This window comes from Lagenorhynchus albirostris, chromosome 7 (genome assembly GCF_949774975.1).
Source record: "Lagenorhynchus albirostris chromosome 7, mLagAlb1.1, whole genome shotgun sequence".
In the NCBI taxonomy this organism is placed as follows: Eukaryota; Metazoa; Chordata; class Mammalia; order Artiodactyla; family Delphinidae; genus Lagenorhynchus; species Lagenorhynchus albirostris.
In genome coordinates, this window is record NC_083101.1 from 527,644 (window position 1) to 552,300 (window position 24,657).

The 24,657-nt window shown below is 52.1% G+C and overlaps 1 protein-coding gene across 6 annotated transcripts in view; it reads right to left on the bottom strand.

Annotated features, from left to right (window-relative positions):
• The window catches only part of EHMT1 (euchromatic histone lysine methyltransferase 1), a 145,972-nt gene that overhangs the window by 25,009 nt on the left and 96,306 nt on the right, over positions 1 to 24,657 (bottom strand). For all 6 annotated transcript variants that reach the window (XM_060153801.1, XM_060153802.1, XM_060153803.1 and 3 more), the window contains 8 exons: positions 22,776 to 22,907; positions 20,675 to 20,820; positions 14,664 to 14,807; positions 13,663 to 13,889; positions 11,995 to 12,168; positions 10,796 to 10,878; positions 9,656 to 9,762; positions 4,660 to 4,782 (listed from right to left, as the gene is read on the bottom strand). In XM_060153801.1, coding sequence (XP_060009784.1) covers positions 4,660 to 4,782; positions 9,656 to 9,762; positions 10,796 to 10,878; positions 11,995 to 12,168; positions 13,663 to 13,889; positions 14,664 to 14,807; positions 20,675 to 20,820; positions 22,776 to 22,907 — 1,136 coding nt within the window. The remainder of the gene's footprint in view (positions 1 to 4,659; positions 4,783 to 9,655; positions 9,763 to 10,795; positions 10,879 to 11,994; positions 12,169 to 13,662; positions 13,890 to 14,663; positions 14,808 to 20,674; positions 20,821 to 22,775; positions 22,908 to 24,657) is intronic.

The following is a 24,657-nucleotide window of genomic DNA, read 5'->3' on the forward strand; positions in this document are numbered from 1 at the left end:
GCCTTTTGTGTTTGATTCTTCTGTTTGCCACGTGCCTGACGTGTGCCCTGACCCTGCTCACTCAAGCCTGGTCCGCGTGTTAGCGTGTGTTCTCCAGGGAAGCAGAGCTGGTTCTCGCCTGCTCACTGGCTCAGACAAACGTCTGCCCTTGGCTGGAGGGCTTCATCCTCTGACACTGGATGTAATTACGACACGGTTTTAGGGTTAGATGACCACCTTCCTATTTGTCCTACCTGTTTCTAGTCCTCTTTTCCTGCTTTTTAGTTACACAAGTATTTTTTAACATTCCGTTTTACTTCTTCTACTAGCTTTTTAAAAAGTTTTCCTGAAAGCTATACTTTTTTGAAATTATTGCCTTAATGTTCTGTAGGGATCACAAGCTTCAACTTTCCCATCCACTTAGGTCAGTACTTATTCCCTCCCGGGAAAGAACTAAAACCCGAGGACCCTGCTCACATCCACCACTGGCTCCCCCTGTGCTCCCGCTGTCCTGTCTCACTTCCAAGTTTGTGTAAACTCCATCTTACAATATTCTTCTTGCTTTAAGCAGCCTTTGTCTTTTAAGAAACTTAAAGAAAACAAGTATTTACCATTTCTAGTATTTTCATTCCCCAAGAACGGGATTTTCCTCCCACAAGCTTTAGTGTAAACCTGCTGGTAAGTCCTATCAGCTTTTGTGTACCTGAAAATGTTTTATTTCACAAGTGCTTTCTGAAGGACGCTTTTACTGGCTGTAGCATTCTGGGCTGACAATTTTTTTGAGGTTTTTTTCTTCCCTTTTAGCACAATAAGAATATCACTCCATTGTCTCCTGGCCTCCGTCGTTTCAAATGCAAAGTTGGCAAATTTTCGTAATGTTCGCTTACACGTATTGTGTGTTTTTTCTGGGGCTGTGTTAAGGTTTTCGACAGTTTAACATGATGTATTTAGGTGTGGCAGCCTTAGTATTTATCCAGCTTGGGGTCTGCTGAGTTTCTTGAATCTGTAGGTTATTTTTCACCAAATTTGGGAAATTTATGACCATTTTTCCTTCAATAAATTTTTTTCCACTGGGTTTTCTCTCCTTTCTGGGACTCCAATTACACATCAGACAGCTCAATGTTGTCCTACAGTCTGCTTTTCAGACAGAATGGTTTCTCTGATTGGTCTTGGATTTCAAGGACCCTTTCTTCTACAGCACCCAGAGTGCTGCTAACAAGCTCATCGGTGAACTGTCTACTCCAGACCTCCTCCAATCACTTGTCCTGCAGGCTCCAGCTGCTTCTGTAAAGCCCTGAACACTGACCTCTTGCCTCTTCAGTGGTGCTTTGCTTGGGCGCTGGCTCCTGTGACGAGGCTGGGAAATCGTCCCCTGGCCGAGAACTGGGCAGAACTCACCCACCCATCCTAACGGAGAGGATTAATAACAGTTATCTATAGATAGTCATAGAAAAGCTAAAGGTTTCCAGATCTCAAAAACCACCAAAAGCAAAGGACTAAATACCAGCTTGAAAAAATATTCACAACAAATGTAAATAACTACATACAAAAAAAGTTAACTTTGAGAGAAGCAAATTAAAATAGTAAAAAAAAAATAATAATCATTTTTGCATATCAAATTGTTAATTTTTTTTTTAACTGTAATGATCGGCACTTGTAAGAGTACAGGGAAACGAGTGCTCAGACACTCCCGGATGCAATTCAGAGAGAGGGATCAAAAGCCTTAGAAATGATTATATATTTTGATCTAGCAATTCCACACACACACCCAGAAATCTGTCTTAAAGAAATCAAACGTGCAAAGATTTAGCTATGAAATGTCTGTTGAAGCATTCTGTACAATAAAAACTGAAAATAACATAAATACTAAACAGTCAGCAAATCTAAAAAAATGACACAAATTGTATCATGAAATACAACACAGCCACTTGAAATAATGTTATAGAATATTTAATGACATAGAAAAACGAGTGAGAAGTTAATTTGATGGGAACAAGGAGTTGATAAATTAGTATGAACAGACGATCATTTTTTTGTTGGAAAAAATGTGTATTAATTTGAAGGGCTGTGGGATTTAGCATTTTTACTGTTATTGCGTGTGTGTGTATATGACCTAAAACTTGCCCTTTTAACCATTTTAGAGTGATTCAGTGGCAACATGAATTGCTTTCACAGAGCTGTACCATCACCACACTCTATTCTCAAAGCCTGTCCATCAGCCCAGGCAGAAGCTCGGTCACCACTCAGCAACAGTATCCCCCCCTCACCCCGGGTAACCTCCAATCTACTTTCAGTCTCTAAATCTGCCTGTCCCAGGTTCCGCACATAAGTGGAATCATACAATATTCGTCCTTCTGTGTCTGGCTTCTTTCACTCAGCATAACGTTCTCAAGTTCACCTGTGTTGCAGCTGAGAATTTCCTTCCTTTTTGAAGTAAGGCTGAATAGCACTCCATCATATGGATGGACCACATCTGGCTTATCCATCGCCCGTCAATGGACACTGGGTTGCTTCCACCTTTTAGTTACTGTAAACAATGCTGAGAACAAGGTGTGTACATACCTGTCCGTGTCCGCGCTTCCTGTTTCTTTGGGCACATACCCTGGACTGGAATTGCTGGATCATATAGTAATTCTATGTTTAACTGTTTGAGGAGCCACCAAACTGCTTTCCACAGTTAACTGCATCATGTTACATTTCCACCAGCAATATATGAGAATTCCAATTTCTCCACATCTTTGCTAGCACTTATTTTCTGATTTTTAGACAATAGGTGTCCTAAGGGTCTCACCATGGTTTTGACTGCATTTCCCTAATGACTAATGATGTTGAACATCTTTTCACGTGCTAACTGGCCATTCAAATATCTTCTCTGGAGAAATGTCTACTCACACTCTGCCCATTTTTGAGCTGGGCTAGAGTTTGTTATTGAGTGGTAGGACTTGTCAATATATTCTGGATAGTAAAGCCCTATCAGATACAGAATTTATGAATATCTTCCCCTTCTGTGGGTTGCCTCTTCACTCTCTTGAAGAGTGTCCTTCGATGGACAAAAGTTTATAAATTTTGATGAAGTTTAAGTTACCTAGTTTTTCCTTTTATTGTCTGTGCTTTTGGTGTCATACCCAAGAAATGATTGCCAAATCCAATGTCATACAGATTTTCCTGTTTTCTTCCAAGAGTTTTACGATTTTAGCTCTAAGTTTAGGTCTTTGATCCCCTTTGAGATAATTTCTGAATACACTGTAACCTCATCCTTCTGCATGTGGAAGTCCAGTTTTCCCAGCACTTGTGAAAAGACGCCCTCTCCTGCCATTGGATGCTCTGGGCCCCCTTAACATTAATCACTTGATCGTATCTGCGAGGGTTTATTTCTGGGCACTCTATTCACTGTTCTATACGTCTGTCTCTAGGCTGGTACCACATGGTTTTGATTACTGCAGCTCTGTCATAAGTTTGTTTTGTTTTGTTTTGTGGTACACGGGCCTCTCACTGTTGTGGCCTCTCCCGTTGTGGAGCACAGGCTCCGGACGCGCAGGCTCAGCGGCCATGGCTCCGCGGCATGTGGGATCTTCCCAGACCAGGGCACGAACCCACGTCCCCTGCATCGGCAGGCGGACTCTCAACCACTGCGCCACCAGGGAAGCCCCTGTCGTAAGTTTTGAAGTCAGGAAGTGTGAGGCCTCCAGCTTTGTTCTTTTGCAGGATTGTTTTGGTTGTTCAGGGTCCCTTAAGGTTCCCTATGAATTTTAGGATGGGTTTTTCTATAAGCTGTAAAAAAAGGCATTGGGATTCTGATAGGGATTGCACTGAATCTGAAGATCGTTCTCGGTAGCAATGACATTTTAACAATACACTCGGCACTCAGTATCCACGGATGCAGAACCCACGGATATGGAGGGCTGACTGTACCATTAAGGGACTCGAGCATCGGCGGGTTGCTATCTGCAGTGGTCCTGGAATCAATCCCCCGCAGATACTGAGGGAGGAAGGTACTGTCTTCTTCCAATCCATGAACACCAGATAATTTCCATTTATCTGTGTCTTCTTTAATTTCTTTCAGCATTTTTTAGTGTACAAATCTTTCGCTTCCTCCGTTAAGTTTATTCCTAAGTATTTTATTCTTCTCAATGCTATTGTAAGTGGAATTGTTTTATTTCCTTTTCGGATAGTTCATCACAAGTGTATAGAAATACAACTGACATTTCTGTACTGATTTGGTATCTTACAACTTTCCTGAATGTATTTATTAGTACTAACAATATTTTGTGTGGATTCTTTATGATTTTTTTACATATAAGATCATGTCATCTGTGAACAGAGATCATTTTTCTTCCCCCTTTCCAATCTGGATGCCTTCTATTTCTTTCTTGCCTAACTGCTCCAAACTGAAGACAGAAGAGAGAAGATGTGCCTATCCAAAGAAGGAAGCTGAACACCTCTGCACACAAACTCCCTATCAGATGCTTGACTATCGTCAGGCATAGTGGATCCAGTGCTCACTAGTATTTTCCACAAATAAACCGGTAACCAAGTAAGGTGAACTACCTACTTCCAGACAACCCGGTGGATGCTTGGTGGCTACCGATTTCTGAAGACGTTCCAGCAAGGAACCGGCCCTGTTCCTCTTCACGAGGAGCTTCTACATGAAACAGGGGTGTGCTTCTGAGCAGTGAGTACCTTCGGATCCACGAGGGCCCCGGCCTTGATGAGGTACTTCACCGCGTCTAAGTGGTTGTTTTCTGCCGCCTCCATCAGCGGGGTCCTCTGGTCCTCTGAGCAGGTGTCGATGTTGGCGCCCGCCTGGTGAAAAGAGGGACAGCTCAGGTGTGAGAGCTGCCACCGCAGCCACACCCAGCGAGGAAATATTTCCCAGGCTCAGCACTTGGAAACAGAGGGATCTCGGGCTACATTAAGTCTTTCTATCGACTAAGCCTGAATCTTCCAAAGCAGAATTCAGAGACATGGTTATTCTGTAACTATCAAAACTTTAGTTCAAGAAGAGCATTTCATTTCTAAGCTAATTGGGTAGAAATGCTTACAGTAACGTTAGTGACAGCACTTTTAGAAATAAGAAAGAAGGTTAGACCCCAGAACAGACAAAGAAGGGGTGCTGAAGGGGACTCAGCAAGGCAGGGCCAGGAGGCAGGCGGTGGCCCAGCCTGCAGGGACCGTGGGGCCCCAGCTCAGGGGCCTCAGAGACCTCTGTCTCCGGCTGTTCTAAACACCTGCCAAAACAAACTGAAGAAAAACTCATTCCCAGGATGCATTTTCCAATGGAGTGTGTACTTGGAAACCAACGAGCCAGGAGGTATGCTTGGGTAAATCGTCTGTGTGAAACTGAAACGCCCAACCTTAAAGTGGGTTTTCCACTAACAGCAAAGCAAGTGTTTGGCAGCTGAACGTTTTAAAAGAGCTAATACTTATAAGGCTGAAAATAGTATCGTTTTTACTACTAGCAATTAAAAAACAAAAGTAACCCAGTTTAGTAAGAAATTTAAAAATAGACCTAGAATGGTACACATGGAAAGCCAGGGGAACTGAGGTGGTCAGGGATGGTGAAGGAGACTCGGCTGTTCCCACGGAGCAGAGCTAACGTCAGAGAGCAGGGGCATCCAGGCAGGAGACGAGTGGGGGACACTGGTCAGATGGCCCAACCTGAGTGCGAGGCAGAGCCAGGATTCCACAGCAGCTAACTTTAACAACGAAACTTGGAAAACCACACGAGATAAAGGTGCGGGGTGGGGGTCTGCGTAGCGCTGACGAGGCCAGCGTGGGGTCGGCCATGCTCTGCCAGGCTGCACAGGCCAAGATGTGCCCTCTGCCGGTGAAAGGCCAGGCGCCGCCTGTGACTGGGTGCACACACTTGGCAAGACCCCCCCCACCCCCAAACCACCCTGAACACCCAGGGGTGCGAGAGCCCGGGCCGCAAGCCTGCCCGGGGGACGGCCCGGAAGGGAGGGGCCCACAGGCCAGGCAGCCCCCGACAGGGCCCATATCTGAGAGGCCCAGACGGGCAGATGACCAAGAGCAGAGCCATGGGCCGCACGGTGCAGAGGGTCGGGCTCGGAGGGCCAGGCCCCCCCACCCGACACCCAGGTAGAGTGTGAGGACGGCTGCTCGGTGTGCTTGTCTGAAACCTGCGCCGGCCAGTGACGGCCCCACCCACCAGCACGGAGGCCCCGCACAGGGACATGTGGGCAACCCAGGACCACACCTGGGAAGTCAGCCCAAAGGCTAGTGATCGTCACCAGGAAGAGGCAGGGGTGGTCAGGAGACAACGTGGAGAGATCTGAGACACGGAGGGAGGTGGAAGGAGGGCCTCCACCCAGAGGGAACAGAGGGCCCGGGAGGTGCGGGGCGAGCACAGCCCACGGCACATCCTGGGCTCCCAGGGGGCAGGACAGCGGTTGTCGCTCTGTCCCTCCCCTCTGGGCCCATGACTGCTAGAAAACACACCTTTTCCTATTAGTAGATGCCTCCTGGGCTCACGGCCTGCAGAGCAGGCAAAAGCAAAGCAGGCGAGATGGACCCCAGATGCAAGCAAACACTAACACGGAGGGACAGGATGGCGACAGAGCCGGCGAGCAGATGGAGACCCAGGTAGGAGAAGCCAAAGCAGTGACCACAAGTGGGGACACACCCAGGCCCGGGCCCGGAGAGCCGCGCGGCAGGTCACTCTGACCACGGGCGTGCCTGGTGCCGGCCAAAGGTTGGGGCTGGCCAAGGGTACCGGAGGGTGTCAGTGGCGGCGACCAGCACAGCTGCCCCTGACCTCGTGCCCCCGCACACCGGACATGCACCCGAGCGCCCCAGAATGCGTCCTGCTGGGGTTTCGTTTAATGTTGTTATTTACATTAAGTGTCCACCTGTGGCAGGGCCACCGTGCCGCAGTTGCCTGGATGGAGCTGTTTCCAGCGAGACCTCGGCATGAAAATTAAACAGACCGGGAAATACCCAAACCACTCCTCACAGGTGCTCCTCCACTGACCCCAAGCGTGAGCGAGGGTGCCTGCCGCCTGGGACCAAGGGCCAGAGCCCCTCTGGGGGCACGTGAGGTGGGCACCCACCAAAGCTGCGCCTCACCCTCGGATTCGGGGCAAAGCAAAGGAAATCTGTCCCACGTCGGATGGGTTCTGGGGAGAAAAGGACACAAGAGCACAGTCCCCAAGTCGGGGAGTCTGCAGCCTGGGCCACCAAATTAACCACCAGGCTGACAATCTAATCTGAAGTGATGTCAGGCGGTCACGCCTCCAGGCTCCGGGCAGACAGTACAGAGTCATAAAGATTGCTGATGTATAAAACGTTGGTTTTTTCCAAAATACATGTTTTATTCTGCAATAGCTTACAACTCACAAGAGGCTGCAAAACAGAACACAGAGCTCCTGTGTTCTTTGCCCCGGACAGTCTTCCACTCTCATGGCCAGTGGGGAGAAGCAGGAAACGGGGCAGCAGTTCAGTGAATGACTCTTAGGCTTTTGCTCTTTGAATGAAAGAGGCAGACAAAGAATTCACACTGTGTGAGGTTTACAAGTGGACAGAACTGAGCCATGGGGTTGAGGACCTCTGTGGGGCTGTGAGCGCGCAGAAACACACACACCTGATCGTCACAACACAGGCTAGGAGAGCTGCCACGGGGGAGGGACACATGGTGCTTCTGGGGGGCAAGCAGATCAGGCCATGTCCCTTTAGAACCACTCATTAACCAAGACGTTTACGTTTCAATGATTTTTCTGTATGTAGCTCACACACGTTTTTATGTTAAAAAAAAAAAAAAGTTGGGGTGTGGGGGGAATAGATTCTTTCAAAGGAGTGTGAAACTACCTTTTCCAAAGGAAGAATCATGTCAGAAGACCATCAATTGTTCCCCCTCCCCCTCTGCCCCTCCTCTTCTTCCCTCTCCTCCTCCCCCTCCCCCCCTCTGCCCCCTCCTCCTCTCCTTCCTCCTCCTTCCCCCTCCCCCGCTTCCCCTCCTTCCTCATCCTTCCTCTCCCCTCCCCCTCTGCCCCCTCCTCCTCTCCTTCCTCCCCCTCCCCCTTCCCCCTCCTCCTCTTCTTCCCCCTCCTCCTCTTCTTCCCCCTCCTTCCTCGTCCTCCCTCCCCCTCCTCCTCCTCCCTCTGTCTCAAGACTGAGCAAGTAACAGCCACTTGTTAGAATCACAGAGTGACCTCTGGAGGCAAGAAAGCAAAGACTATAACTTCCAAGCAAATAAAGAGAAAGGAAATGAGACAAAACAAAAGTCAATCCAAAAGAAGGCAGCAAAGGAGAGGGAAAAAAAAAAAGAAATATTTGTTTTAAGAGGTTGAGAATCAAATCTACAATATAAGAAATCAGAAATAAATTTTAAATGTCAAAAGTTACAGTAAGCATAAGTAGATTGAAGATTCCTATTAAAATACCAAGGCTGTCAGACAGAGCTTTTTAGAAGCTGGCTACATGCTACTTAAAGAGATCTGTCCAAACGGAGCCTCTGGCGTGAGCCAAACTTGGGAGGGTTCTGACAAATGGGTCTCGGGTGTTAGAAATCTAAACCAACAGGTAACCCCACTGTACAACACCAATGCAAAAGCAGGCTCCACGCTTCATACAAGCACATCTTAGTCTGTGCACACAGCACAGGTGAGAAGAGGATGAAGCCAACACTCCAGGCCGACAGTGACACAGAGCAGCTGTGACTAGACAAGAGACCTGGGGGAGGGGGGTGTCCGTCCAGGGCCCCAACAGAGATGCCCACAGGACGGTCCTCTCCAGACACAGAGCCATCCCGAAGCCCACCCGACACGAAAACCTCCAGCTGACGGGCCCCAGCCAAGAGCCCACCACCGGCATTTCAGTCCTTTCCTTTACAAACAAACAGGATCCACCAGGCATTTGAGGGAAACCTGAAATAAGAAAGACCAGAATGAACAGACCAGTATAAAGCTTCCAAACACTGCGGGAAGACCCAGAGGCTACAGAAAAACGTGGCAGCACAGACGAGACCCCGAGAGGAGCCGAGGGTCACGCCGAGAGCGCCGCCCAGAAAGGCGGGATGGAGCATGAGTCCAGAAGCTGCAGCAGGTAAACGCAGGCGCTTGCGGAGGGGCCCGGAGCCCAGACAGAAAATCTCCCAGACCTGAACCTGGGCCGGGGGGAAACTCCAGACCCGTGGGTGAAAGGAAATCTCCTGAAGGCTCCAGAGATAAACATATGGCTTAAGGGTGGCCTCCGGGAAACAGGGGCCCCAACACGGGCCAGGGGAGGGATGCCCCAGAGAGCAGCAGCACCAAGAGTGGACGATGTGCTTCCCAGATGACACAGGGCCAGTCTGCCTGCTCGGGGTGGATTGGGGGGCAGGGGGGGGGGTGTCCAGGACACATTTACATGACCACGGAACGCAAGCTCTCAGTGCAGGGCGGGGGGTAGGAGGAGGCATGTGCGCACGCCTGGGCTAAACCCTCCCACGCCAGAAGTCGGTGACACTAAAAACCCGAACGAACTAAAGTCAAACACCGAATGGCAGTGCGTCATCTCCAGAGGCGGCGTAACTGGCAGGAGAGGCAGCGGAGGGGCTGAGGGCACTGGGCAGAGCCAGGGCGGGTGGGCCTGGGAGCCTCTGGCACTACTGGACGGCCCGGCTCTCGGGACCCAGGCCAGGCTGTCTTGCTTTGGTGGCCCCAAGAAGACCGCATCTGACCTGAATCAGCATGTGACAGATGTCCACATGGCCGGCCTCCGCCGCAGCATGCAGGGGCGAGCGCTTGCTCTGGTGCTCCATCTTGAAGTTGGGGTCGATCCCGTCAACTGCAAACCAACAGGAGGTGCCGGTTACCGCAGGTGCAGCCCCCAGAGCCCGGGATGGCGCAAGGGCTGGCAAGGCTCCAGGTGGAACCGACAGGCAGGCCTGTGGTCAGATACCCCCAGCACCTGCGCTCCTCCTAGACACCCTCATCTAACTCTGGGTTCCCCCGTCTCTCCCGTCCCCAGGTCTGGGCCCGAGCGTGAGGGTGGCGGGGCCCCAGGATGGATGCTCCACAGGGAGCAGGACCCCCAGGACAGGCCCAAAGGGAAGGCGGTTGCTGAGCACAGCTCCCAGCCTGGAATGGAGACGGGCTACAAGGCCAACCACGGACCGGCAAGGCGAACTCAGCATCGCACAAGGTCCACGAGGAAAATGATTAAAATCGCCATTTCAGTCAACATAAAATAAAACCTTTTTTTTTTTCAGAGCAAATTGTTAAGCTTCTTTCTTGACTTACTGTCAAGTTAAACGATTCTTAATCAGCCTTTTCAAGCCAGAGAAATCAAGCCTACGCTCTGAGCTCAGAATCAAAGCGCTGTCCCTTGCTCCGCAGGAGACGGAGCTGGGAAGGACCCGACCAGTACATTTTCAGGTGTTAAAAACCCATAAAGGCAGATACACACTGAAAACACAAATGCCAGGTGGGCTGCACCCTGCACACGAGGGCGCCAATCACATACTTAATTCCTGTTTAAAAATGGGGAATTCCTGGGACTTCCTTGGTGGTTCAGTGGTTAAGACTCTGCACTCCCAGTGCAAGGGCCCCAGGTTCAATGCCTGGTCAGGGAACTAAATCCCGCATGCCGCAACTAAGAGCCCGCATGCAACAAAGATCCCACGTGCCACAAGTAAGACCCGTACAAAAAAAAAAAAAAACGAGGAATTCCTGGAGAATACTTCCACTGCCGTGACTGAGCATGAACACTGTGAACGGGCTGAACACCAGGGGAGCCCGTGTGCACCAACCAGAGAAACCGGACAGAGCGGGACACGGTGGACAGTCACCGAGAGACGTTGACAGATATGGCCACCTACCCAGCATGAGCAGCACCTTCTGCAGCTCCCCTTGCCGGGCCGAGAAGTACAGCTGCTTCGGGTGGAAGCGGAGCTTCTTGGGTCTGCGGAGAAAGCACAAGACAGCAGTGAACACAGGCTACACGCACGCGCACACACACACACACACACACACACACGCACGCACACGCATGCAGGCACACGCGCGCGCGGCACCTGCAGGCTGGGAAGGCCTGGGTTGGGCCCACCTGCCCAGCCTCAAGGTCAAGGATGCCACACCCACCAGGCATCTCACAGTAAAAATAACCAAAATTAGTGAGCATCTCCTTCACCCACAGCACGAGAATGGTTCCTGAGGTTCTGCATTCTGTGCAGGGCACAGAGTGAGCTGCTTCTTCTCTATAGCATGAGGTCAAGGGACCCCCGAGGTGGTGGAGGCAGCATGTCACACCCAGCTACACCCACCCTCTTCACAGTACAGAGTCTGGACCCGGTGAGTAAGGCAGGGGACTGGACAGTCACCATAAGACCAGGGCTAGAGACCAGGCTGGAGGCGGACAGAGAAAAAGCTGTGGGGACTCAGGAACGTGTCCCAACACTACAACTTCCCGAGAAGCAAGACAGGAAGGTGAAGCTCTGAGGGAGGGAGCCGCGCGGCCTGGCCAGAGCCCTGATCGTGGAACCCCATGACCAGTGGACACCTGTGGGGTCATGGGTCAGTGCACCGGGCCCTCCTGCAGAGCCACAGGTGGGCTGCAGTAATGGGAGCCGCAGGGACAACCGATGGGCCACCTGCTCCAAACTCTCCTTTCAGAGACGAGGAGCCACAGAGTGACACTGGCCCTAACATCCTGAGGTCAGAGCCACGGTCAGCGTGTCCAGGGAAACACGTGCCAGAGCCTCCCAGGACTGTCCTCACTATGCCTTCAGAGGGTCACTTTGCTCTTAGTGGAACGGACGATAACCTGCAATCGTTTCCCAAAGTAACGGAAGAGAAGGTGCACGGTCCTGATGACCAATGCTAACAGGAGACCTAAGGAAGGCCTCAGCGACCTCCTGGGAATGCCGTGGCCCTGGGGGCGCAGACAGCGGGGACGTGTGGCCCTGGCCAGCACCAGACGCCGCAGGGGGACAAGGACGCGTGCGGAAGTGCCGGCGGCTGACTCATGCAGGAGGACACGGAGGGGAGGAGTCTGCAGGAAGGGAGCGCCAGGCCTTACTTCTCCGAGTCCAGGGCGATGAGCGCGCTCTCCAGGGTTTCCTTCCCAGGTCCCTGGGAGAGGCCGGGCGCTGGCTTCCCCAGCCCGGCCGGCCCCATGGGGTCGAAGGCCTCGGGCACCTGGGGGGCTGTGCTCTGCGGCTTGTCATCCTCTGAGAGCGGGGGTCCAGCAGTGCTTCGGGGAGGAAGAAATAAGTGGAATTCTGGGTTTTAGAGACGTGGAACTCGCCCTTCTTGTGGAAACCAATGAAAACACAAAACATGATTCACTCGGACCCTCCAACGGCACTGCTCTTCTGAGAGTGAAAATGGTCTCAGGTTCACTGACCATCTGTCTGCTCAGCCCCTGGAGGGAAGAGCCCAGACTCAGAATCAAATCCCAGAGAAAAATGGCATTCAGAAGTGAGGGCGGCTTTCCCAGGACTTTTTGCCCAATGTTCAAATATGCTTTAGCGAATGAACTTCAGGTTGAATCTAAAGTCCACTGCCCTCCCAACGCAAGGGACACCTTGGAATTTTGACTCAAAAATCATTAAATTTAGGGCTTCCCTGGTGGCACAGTGGTTGAGAGTCCGCCTGCCGATGCACGGGACACGGGTTTGTGCCCCAGTCCGGGAAGATCCCACATGCCGCAGAGCGGCTGGGCCCGTGAGCCATGGCCCCTGAGCCTGCGCGTCCGGAGCCTGTGCTCCGCAACGGGAGAGGCCACAGCGGTGAGAGGCCCGCGTACCGCAAAAAAAAAAAATCATTAAATTTATAGATTAATACGATTAATACAGAATAATATGAAGGAGTCGACACCATTCCAATATTCAGTTTTGAATGTCTACAATTCGAGTCTCTTAAATGACCTTCAGTGAAGTTTTATAGTTTCCTTTTTTATCAGTGTAGTATCGCTTGCTTTTTCCTAGGTAGGTTACGGGTTTTGTTGCTGTTTTGAAAGGCTCTCTCTCCATCACCCTGGCTTCTAGCTGGACACACTAGTGGGGACGAGGCTTCTGACACCTTTTCTTACCTGATCCTCTGGCTGACTGACTCCATTTAGCTTTATGAGTTCTTCAGCTATTTCTACTGAATACTTCTGAGAAGAAAATTATGTTTCCAATATCAACCCTTCTCTTTTAAAGACTGTTTCTTCTGTGTTCAGCTAGGGCCTCCAAAACATGACGCAGTAAGAGCAGACTACAGCAGCTGATACTAATGTTTCATATCATACACTACACACAGGTACAGATGTTTAGGGACAGGTACACACAGGTACAGATGGGCAGGGACAGGCACGCACAGGTACAGATGTGTAGGGACAGGCACGCACAGGTACACGTGGGTAGGGACAAGTACACACAGGGACCGATGTTTCAGGTGTATACTAACAGCTACCTATGGGAGTACTGTGCTTCGACCGAAAATACTGTGATACCACATCAATTAGGATGGTGTGATACTGGTTCAAAATCAGGCAAAGAAATGTACAAAACTACACTGAGTGCGGAAGAGACGTGCACAGTGGCAGCGAGCAAACGAAAGTCAGCATGCCTCACAGCCTCACGTGTCAGAAATCACAGCGAGTGTGAACCAGCTGGGAGACGTCTGGCAAGTCGGAAGACATCAGCAACAATTAAAGACGGGCATCGTCAGGTGAACTCTGAGGGCTCAGGGGACGCCGTACCTGCCTGTGGTGGTGTCGGCCCTGCCCTCCACTGTGGAGCCCTTCTCCTGCCCAGGGGCCAGCGTCACGGTGGAGGTCGTGTCTGCTTTTGCGATGGTCACCTCTCTGGCCTTGGAGGTCTCCTCCCCACAGTGGGGACAGTAACTGGCGTTATCGACTCGAGAGGCGCAGGCTTTGTGGAAACGGTGAGAGATGCTGCTCTCGGGTTGACATTCCATAAAATTACCCTAAAAACAGGGAGGCCAGAAATCTTCTTTTAATTGGGGCTAATACGCAGAAGAGCAAGCAAAGCCCAGAACTGAGTTCTGTGTGGGGGCAGTAAGCCAGAGCCCGGGGGGCTCCCAGCCCCTCTCCGGGTGAGAAGAAATGATGCCCTGCGTCCACGGGGCCCCTCCCAAGGCACGTCCACACACATGCTATTTGAAGGAGAGAAAATCCCCATCCCCGCGCCCCGAGGAGGCCGAGGCTCACTCTCCAGCTGCTCTGACCAGGGGACGTGCCGCATATAAGTCCAAAGACGGACCCACGGAAGACACACCCGGGAAGACACTCCCAGAAGCAAAAGCCCAAGGAGGGAGGTGCCGCCAACAGCCCTTGGCAAAGAGCGCCTGACACCATGCCCTCCAGGCGACCCGGCCTCAGGCCAGGGCTCTGGGCCGAGGAGCAGCGCTCTCCCTGGGAACCCCTTTTCAGCAGAAGCAGAAAAGCATGATGAGGATGGCAAGGGCACACAGGCGTGACGTCTGGAGAAGCCCCTGGGGGAGAGGCTCTGGGCCCAGGAGCACAAAGGGCCACACGGAGACCAAGTGAGGGCCATGTGAGCCACATGAGCATCTGTGGATGAAGTCACTGATGGAGAAGGTCCTGGAGGCACTGGCGAGCAGGACGCAGTGGAGGGCCAGGCGGCCCTGCCTAGGTAGACACGTGAGCGGCAGGGAGGGAGCCGGGGGCCCAGGTGCCCCCAGAGGCCAAGGGCAGGACAGAGGGGGCCGGGCACTCACGGCGGTGCAGAAGTAGCCGCAGCCGGGACAGCACTGGTGCTTCACCATCCGGCCCCGGTGGTCTTCACACAGCACCAGGAGCGGCGCCTTGCTGGACGGGCGCATCAGCTCATGCTTGACCACGCTGTTCGTGCACCTGCCCAGCTGCAATCAGACGAGACCGAGTCAGCTGCTGCCATGTCACAGGGCGGGGGAGGGGGATGTCAGGAAATCAAAGCAGGAAGGCGGCCGGGTCCTCCACAACGTGATGAAGGGCTGTGCCGCCGGTTCACGGACCAGGGGGTCACGGTGGCCACATGAGGAGAACAGCCTGGGCTAGGGGCTGGGGCATCAAAGGGAACAGGACACATGCCAGGAAGCACGACCAGTAGCGGGGAGCACAGAGAATCCACAGGACCCACCAGCACTCGGGCGGCCCACCTGCGCCCGCTGTCGCCCTGGCGCCTTCCAACAAGGACCCTGGCCTCCTGGCAGCTGGTGCGGATGACGCACCCCCAGCCCCAGCTTCCTCCTCGCCTGTTCCTCAAGGGAGCCCGTTCTCAGAGACTCCATGGAGCCCAGAGATCGGGGGGGCAGATGGGGCCAATGCCCCCAGGAAAGAGGCCCAGGCGGCTCTGAGGCTGGAACAGGAGGCCACGAGGGAGGGCACAAAATCAAGCTCTCAGCACCAGAAATAGGAGGGAGAAGTGAAATTTCCATGGAAGCGCTGGGAGACGGAGGGAATTTTCTAAAGTAAAGCAAAAAGTCAAAAATGTGGAAAATGGAGAAGAGGTGAGAAGGCTGGAGGCTCTGCAGAGAAGACCCAGAGCGGGGGCCGGGGCTCCTGAGACACGGACAGCCCGAAGCAGACGGCAACGTGACCAGGACGTGAGAGGAAACTGCGCCCGTGAAGCTGTGGCGACAGGAGAGGATCGGCCCAGACCTTCCCCCCAGGAACCTCCCTCAAGGAGCTGCTGAGGCAACGTGCCCCCCACTGAGAGGGACCGATGTGTCCGAAAACCCTACAAAGTGAGCAAGTCCATCAGTTTGGGGTGGAATCGGTAACAGGCACAAAGGAAACAATGAGAAACGAGGCAATTACTAACTCTGGGAAAAAGGAAAGGTTGCTCAGGAGAGGAAACCCCTGGCCCAGCTGTGGACGCTTCCACGAAAACAGCAAAGAGGCTCCCTCGATCGACGGAGGGAGGGACAGACAGATGCAGACCGCGGTGCAGGGGCCGGGGGGGGGGCACCCTTCCCACAGTAAGAACCCTCAGACAACACCTCAAAGGAGAGGTCAGGAAAAGAGGGTAGAAAGCAGGTATTTGAGAACATGGAGAAAATCCCAGGACGAAAAGTAAAAGGGGCCAAGGGTTGCTTGGGGGGAGGGACCCTGAGATCCACCCACGTCGTGGACATTCAGGATCTCCAGCAGCGGGTGGGGGGCAACAAACAGCCACCAGGACGCCCCCTACCACCACCAGGACCCGCGAGGCCATCAGGAGACACAGGTGGAGGCCTCTGACTGGCTCAAGTACACTCAGCGAGGAGGAAGTTCAACAGAAACCGTCGGACCCCAAAATGGGAAGAGAACGCAAGTGCGGAGCCTCCATCAGCTGTAAGACGACATCCCACGAGCCCGCGTCGAGTGGCTGGTTTCGGAAAGAGAAAAAATAAAGACACTGGGCAGGAACTGATTTTCTAGGAAAACAGAGACACCGGGTACAAGTCCAAGAAGCTCAGAGAAACCTAAAAAGGACAAACACCAAGAGAGAGCAGTACAACCCCACACCTCAGCCTCAGAGGTCAGCGCGGAAGACTACAGCAACAAAGGGACCTTCGGACGGCAACACCGACCGACGTCCCGAAGTGCCCAGAATTCTGTACCCATCAAAGTGTCTCTCAAAACTGGAAGCAAAACAAGGACTTTTTCAAACAAACAAAAGAGAATTCATTATGAGCAGACTTGTACTATGGGGGGAAGGGTCCTCAGGCACAGGGACTGTGGTATCAGAGAGAAATCAGATCGGAACAGAGGAAGAACGCTCTGGATGCAGTTTAAATAAAGGGAAACAAGAGATGATTACGGTTACTCAGTCTAAAAGATGAGTATGTACAAAAATAATAGCATATATGAAACTCAAACATATGACAAAAGATGGGAGACAGGATTTGGGCCCACGCATGTAAGAGTCTTACATGTTAAGTGGTACGATATCAATTCAAGCAAGACCGTGATAAACTAAGGATGTATGTTACAAACTCCAAAGCAACTGCTGAAAACGTGAGGAAAATACATAAAAAATAAAGCCAACAGTGGAATAAATTGGAATCATAAAAAATTTCAAAAAAAAAAAAAAAATTTCAACCTGGGACTTCCCCGGTGGTCCAGTGCTTAAGAATCTGCCTGCCAATGCAGGGAACACGAGTTTGATCCCTGTATCCCTGTCTGGGGAACTAAGATCCCACATGCCTCGGGGCAACTAAGCCCACGCGCTCTGGAGCCTGTGAGCCCCAACTAGAGAGCGCCGGCCCACGCCGCAACAAAAGATCCCACATGCCACAACAAAGACCCAGCGCAGCGGGGGGGGGGGAGCGCGGGGGGGGGACTCAATCCAAGAGGCAGAAAATGAAGAAAAAGGAAGAACAGATGGCATACTTCTTAGCACTATTAAGATGTCAGACTAACCCAACTACCTTGATAAGTGCAATGGGGATGATCCAAGCAAACCACTGGGAAGACAGAGACTATCGGGCCCTGTGCAGGACACGCTGTCTAAAGAGATCTCCAAACATACAGGCAGCACAGGTCTGGCAGCGGCGGGGCGGGGGGGGTGTCCTGTGTCAGCACCAGACATCCCGAATCCCCAAGGACACAGTGGACCCCCCAAGACGACAGGAGTCATGTAAAACCGGCCCGAGCTGAAGAGTCGACACCCCTCCCTCGCACAGAAATCAGAGGAGCGTGTTGGTCGCACGATTGTGTGCACCTGTCACACGTGTCACTCGTGTGATCTGAGTCACTCATGTCACTCATGTGACTCAGAGACACACAAGCAGAAAGGTGACCTCAAGTGTGTGAATTATGCCTCAATAAAGCTGATGGGAAGGAGACACAGAACGAAGGAGCTATTAGCTCTGAGGGGCCACTGCCAGCTAAGGCCAAGGCAACCTGAGCATCGAAAGAGAAAAATATTTTGGGGAACATAGCAGCAGCTTAAGAATTTCCTGGAATCCCACAGAAAAACAGAGCAACTAGACAGCAAAACCAAAACCCAGAGACGATATTTAAACCAAAACCAAAGGCCACAGGATGCAAATGGGTAAGGGTGGGCCTGCTAGGCGCTGGTGCCCGGGCAGGAGGAGGGGAGAGGATGGGGGAAGAGGGACACAGCGAAGCAGTGTCTCGTGGACCCAAGGACAGGGGGGAACCAAGATACCAAAAGGTCCTCCCTGGGGCTGAGAAGAGCAGGCAACCTGGGAGAAACCCTGCCCAATCCCAGCAAGTCTGGGGCTGCCTAAGACCTGGGGCCATTGCGGGCCAGCCGCCAGGAACCCTCAAACCCAACGCGCCTGGACCCCCTTCTAGTTCAGGGCACGAGGACACCAGGACAAAGCTGAGCTGAAAGTAAGCAGGACAGGGACAAGAGAAATGAAGAAAAGAGAAGATCGACAACAATGGTTCTCAAAATCTCCGGGTTCAGTGCTCTTTTATATCCTAAAAATCACCAAAGGTCCCAAAGAGCTTGTGTCCAAATGGGGTACGTCTATTAACATTTACCGTGTTAGAAATTAAGAGAGAAAATTTTTAAATATTAATTTATTTAAAAATAGCAATAAACCTATCACGTAAAGAACGTATTTTAATTAAAAAATTACTTTTAAAAAAGTTAATGAGAAATGTCATTGTTTTATATTGTTCACAAAACTCTTTAATATCTGGTTTAATAAGACAGATGAACCTCATATCTGCTTCTGCATTCAGAGCAGGCAAAGGTGGACGTTCTTCTCTGACACCACAGCAAAACTCTACAAGGGGTAGTTTCTCAAAAGATTTGCTGCAATGTAAAAATCTCAATCCACTGTCCACAAGTTTAGTACCGTTACACTAAAATCCATCCACGTGTCTTGCACTGTGAATGATTTTGTAACACCATGAAAATCACTCATTCCCTGAGTTATACAGGTCTTGCAAACGTACAAAATGCCACTGTACACCCTGTGAAAGAGTAAGTGAAAAGGCACTTAACTTTTCAGTATTGTTATAAAAATACTTTTGACCATGCATATCCCCTAAAAGAGTCCAATATGAAGAGGGTCCTGCAGGCCAAGGGGTGGAGGGGGGTGAAGCTTCAATAATAATAATAATAACAACAACAACAAAGATTAGAACCCATCAAATCTGCTTAAACACATGAGTTCATAATGATATTTTAAAAGTAAGAACTGGCCAACCTCAGAAGATGACAGAGAACAAATTCATTACCTGAACGACTGGGAAATAAAGAGGAAGGCTCAAGCACCAGTGCGGTCCTTCCTCTGAGATGTTCTGCTGGCTAACAAAAGAGCAGACGAGATGACAAGGCTCTTCATGAAACCATCCAGCTAATAAATGAGCAGTAGGCGACACAACATCACCGTTTTGGAACCTCTGATGAATTAATAAACACAGGCGTGAAGACTCAACAGCTGCCCACAGCAGAAAAAGAGAGGCAACCAGATATCACGAGCCTTTATCTTGGACTAAACTCCCCTCAGCTGAGCCGGGTCCACTTCTGTATAAACTGCAGACAGGGGCGCTGGAGGCCCCGTGAGCACGGGAGCCACTGCTCAGACCACGGGGTCAAATGGCCCGGCTGCTCCACACATAAAGGGAAAGGAAGAGAAAGGACAAGTGGGCAACAGCGTCTAGGGACACCTGTATGGCTGGTGAAACCATTTAGAAAACAGAAGCCGGGTGGTAGCTATTTGTGGACAATCCCATTTCCTGACCCTGGGGAATGGTTACCAGAGGGCCCACCCTAGACAGACTCATTAGGCCGAACATTTGTCTTGTATTGTTTTCTGGATTTGTATTTCATTTTACAACAAAAAATTTATATGTAACAGACTGAAAAGAGAAAAGACTGTGAGTTCCTAAGATGAACTTTGGGGATCGGGTGGGAGGGGCACCGGAAGGCGTCAAGGCACCAACTCATTACTCGGAAGAGCTGCAAAAGAGACCACGAAGTCACTAGTTGTGCTGCGAACGCAGGATGAAGCATGTTTCAGGGGCACAAACAGCCCCAGAAGGTGAGGAAGTTCTGTTCCAGAGACACCGGAGAGTCACTGCAGGAGGAACAAGAGAACTGTGGAGCCGCCACTCCGCAACCTCTCACCGGACGATGGACCGAGGGCAGGAACTCGACCTCACAGTGCCCCTGCCAAGGCCGGCCGGAATGCAGTGACAATCTCAGCACCTGGACGAGCTCCGACCTCCAGTCCTAAGATTCGGGAACTAAAGGGAATGACCAGCCCCGGGCCAGTGGCGGGGCCGCAGGAGGGTGGGCGGAACCCACCCGGATTCAGCCAGAGCGGAGAACACAGACGTCTGACCACCAGCTAGGCGTCACATGATAATGGGAATTACTGTTACTTCTGTTAACAGGAGACAAGTGCTAAACGCTGGCTCAAAGCCAAGCGAGCAGAGCGGGACAGACCCAAGTGCTGGCGGCTCGGACGCCGAGCAGCAGGTTCAGAAGGTCAACTGTAACGCTTTCATCACAGACAGTCCTTCTAAAGAAGGTGACGGGGCCTGTGGAGAGGCTGCGAGCAACCTCAGGTGCAGCTCTGCCTCTCACCCATCCACGTCCGAGTTCACAGCAAAGTAGAAAAGCCTTTGGGAAAGCGTGACCTCAGCGGAGCAGCGCCCGCAGCCGTGTTGGCTCCCAGCCACCGCGCCTGCCCGGCCACGCACACAGCACCATCCTCCTGAGCAGAGCCGGTGCTGCCGGGCGGGGGCCCCCCTCGCACAGGAACGCAAACCTGCTCACCTGATGGTCCACGCTCTCCGTGGCCATGCACTGGTTGTTGGCCAGGGTGGTGATCTCTCGGCTTTTCGGGGTCTCCATCCGGCAGCTGCAGAGGGGCACCTCCTGAAGGCCGTCCGTCTCGCCTACGTCGGGACCGTTGGCCAGCCCTGCGGTCACACACAATGCGTGTCAACACCACGGCCCAGAGAGCTTTGCTACACTCGGCCCCGCCCACCCCACCTCCGCAGGGCAAGAAAGTGGGGACACAGTCCCTGCAGACACGCCCGCGGGCAGCCGCCCAGGAGCCGAGGTCCAGGAGCCAGACCGCCTGGGACTTCGCTTCCCACATGCTTCCCAGCCAGGAAGCACTTGTCTTCGTCACTTGATTTTAGAATTGCAGCCACGAAGCGAACGTTCGGTTCAACCTGAAAGGGTTTGGAGGCAGCTTGTCTCCTGATCATCTAGAGCGCTCCTCACCCACTACAAGAGCACAAAGCGCCTGCTTATTAGGCGGAAGGAGGAAAGAATTGGGGAACACAAAGAAGAAAACTAGGATCACGAAGAAAGTGTCCGGCGCAGCACATCACCGCCTGACCCAACTTACGGGCAGGGCAAGGCGGGCAGCACCGGGAGGAAGGCCGCCCGCGGCTAGGCCGGCTTGCAGTGGGGACAGAGGCCGGTGGCCAGAAAGACCCCTCGACCCAGCCACGGCTTCCAAAGGAAGGCGCGTTTCATGTTCCGAAGTAGAGGTGTAGGGTAAGCGGGAGTCCCCACAGGCATGGCAGGCCGGCTAGCCTGGACTCCCACAAACCAGGACCCGTCCCCACCCTCCACACCCAGCCAGGTCACATGGCCCTTCTCCAAGGAGCCCCAGGCCCCCTGCCCTCCTGTCCAGCCTCAGGCCCCACAGCTGCCCCCCTAGAGGGTCTGGAACCCTAGCGCTAAAGGCACACAAAACTGGGGGACCTGACTCGTCCTTCCAAAGTGCTGACACCCCAGGCCCTGCATGACTGGACACATCCACGGGTCCCTCCAACGGTGGCTGTCAATCCAGGGAACACCCTCAGGGAAGCACCTTACATGGCACCCCGCAGCCTCTCCTCCTCCTCCAAGGGGCTCCCGCCAGCGTGGCCCTTACTTTTACCAGAAGCTGCACATACACATTAAAGGCAGAGGCCACCTCCCTCACCCTCCGGGGCTCAGCTCATATAGGGGCAGCAGACGCCCCTGCTGTGCTGCCCTCTCACCTCTGACCCCAGGCAATGTGGTAAAACGAGCACTACTTCCTGCTGGCGTCCAAGTCAGCACCTTCCTGAGACAAAGCTAAGAGCAGGTTTAGAAACAGTAAACACAGACGTCACTTCATCGGGAAGGAAGGCATGAGGTGATGACCGGAGAGGGGTTTCTGCTCTGTGTGCAGCAAGAAGAGCGGCTAACTTCTCTGACAGACAAGCCTACAATTTTCTTCTCAAGCTAAAGATGTGATTTCCTAAACTAAACAAGTAAACCCAAAGTCCTCTAGTGTTCAAAACGCTAAAAGCTGGTTATTTGTCCTTTAAAGAATGATTGGTTATACCCCGACAGCAGCAAAATCCATGGGGTGTAAGTAACAGGAATTTTACATTTTCCCCACGTTTCATTCCAAAGAAATTTTTCAAAAGAGCCAAACAGCTATTAACTAATTTCCACCGGTAAAGACTTTCAGACAGCGAGAAGTGTGTGGCCCCAGCCCCAGAGCCAAGGACCCCCCGAGGTGCAGTGCCAGGGACTTCAAGGCCAGGCTCCAGGTATGCCACCATGGGGCACCACCAGCTCAACACCGACGAGAAGACACATTTCCACCAACATTGCTGGAATCAGGGATCATAAAAAGGCCACGTTGTGCAGAACGACGCCACCTGCATGCAGCCAGGGCACAGGGTCACCTCCCACTGGGAGCCCCATATAAACACGCATGGCTCGCAGGACTCCTGACCTTGGTGGGCAACTGCACCCGACCCCTGGGGCCGCCTCACTAGAGCGCCACAGGGACACAGCACACTGGCCCCGCGTCCTGCCCACTCGGCACCAAACGCACCCTCCCCCACCCCCGCTAGCTGGCCCTGGCCACGCACACGCTCACCTTCTGCGTCAGAGGCCAGCGTGCCCTTGACTCGGAGATCCAGGGAGTCCAGCGAAACCTCCATGTACCCTGTGCCGTCGCTGGGTGCCATCTGCTCTGCGCTTCCCGAAGACGATGCATACGCTTCGGAACCTGCGTTCAAAGGCACACACGTCAAACACGGTGCGCCGGGGCCTCGCGACCCACGGGAGGCGCCATGGGATGCTCGCGAGCCACTCAGACAACAAACACACATAGCATCCGGGCCCCCATCCCGCACTTCTGCTGGTTCCCATTTCCGCACGACCTCCCTGGGGAGAGGGCAGCCGTGTCGAGGAAAGCAAAGGTGTGGGCATGTGGAAACACCTTTCTCTACAAACACACCAGCTAGATAAAAGCTGATCAAATAATCAAGGACACATAAAAACGTCGTGCACATACGTTCTGTGAATATTACTTTAAAAATATAAGAGTAAAATGTGAATGGCAGCTTTGAAAGACCAGCTGCTGTACAGCAGCTAAAGAAGCCCCAGACGTGCAGCGTTGCTGTGGAACCAGCCCAGCCTCAGACACCTGGGCTGCAGGATCCACAAGGAAAGGCTGCAGGGCCGCAGGGAGCGTCCTCCTGCGAGAGGGGGTTTACGAAGCACATCACCCACCGAAGGGCAACACAATCTGAACACGCCAAGGAGAGGAATGTGTGTAAGTGAGGAGCCCGTCAAGGGAGGGGGCGCCTGTCCACAAGTCCCAGGAGGCCCACCCAGGTAACTGCCATTCTAAGGGCATTTCAGTGAGGAAGCCTGTGAAAACATGCATTTACACAGGATAATACCACCACCAGCAAAGGGCAAACACCCATAGTTCAGAGGCAAGTTTTAAATACTTGTCATCGACATTTCTTCAACGATGGGAAATGAACGAGCCATAACACAGAGAGGTTTGGTGCCCAAAGACTCTGAATTCAGGCCACAGTCTGAACCTAGATCTGACAGGAAGGAGCCAACCACCAGCGAGAAATCATCAGCAATCTGAGGAACTGAGCAGCCTTTGTGCGATTTTAAACGCTTTACAGGAGGAAATAAAATTCAAACTCCCGTTTAAATAACTATTTAGCCAGGCATTCTACACATTACACACATGATGGTGAAGATGAAGCCTCTGCCCGAAACAACTTCTAGTCTTGGATCTACAACGGCTTTTGTCAGCCGACAGCAAAAACCACCCGGGGTATTCTGATCCTGGCTGATGATTCCTGGTTGAGAGACAAGGAAACGTGAGTGAAGGAGAGGAGGTTCACGGGACACGCCCATGTGCCTGGTGGGTCAACAAACCCCACCAGCCACCTGACTCCAGTCTGAAACTGACTGCCACACACGGGCCTCCAGCAGCCCTCTGCATTTCAGGGGCAGCTCTGTAAACCTGCTTCTCTCTCAGGGGAATCTAGAAGAACGCTAAAATAACTGTGCAAGACAGAAAGAAGTCCTGCAGCTTTGCGGTGCTGGTATAGAGAAAAATCAATCAATAAAACAGACTAGAAAGTCTAGAAACAGCCACACGGTGACTGTCAACAAAGTTTCAAAAGGTTAAGTGAAGAAAGAAAAGTCAATGCAACCAATGGTGCTGGAACAGCTGGAAATGCACAGGCAAAAAAGTGAGCTGCCCGACAACACACACACACACACATTCACACACACAAAGTGGATCAGAGACCCACATGTACGGGCTAACTATAAAACTTCAAGAAGAAAACATGGGACAAAATCTTTGCATCGTGGGTTGGTTAAGTCGAAGATTTCTGAGATCATGAAAAGCATGAATTTTAAAAGAAAACAATCCATAAATTAGACTTCAACAAACATTTTTTAAAACTTTTAGTAGGTGCACATACTTGCAAAACATCTAT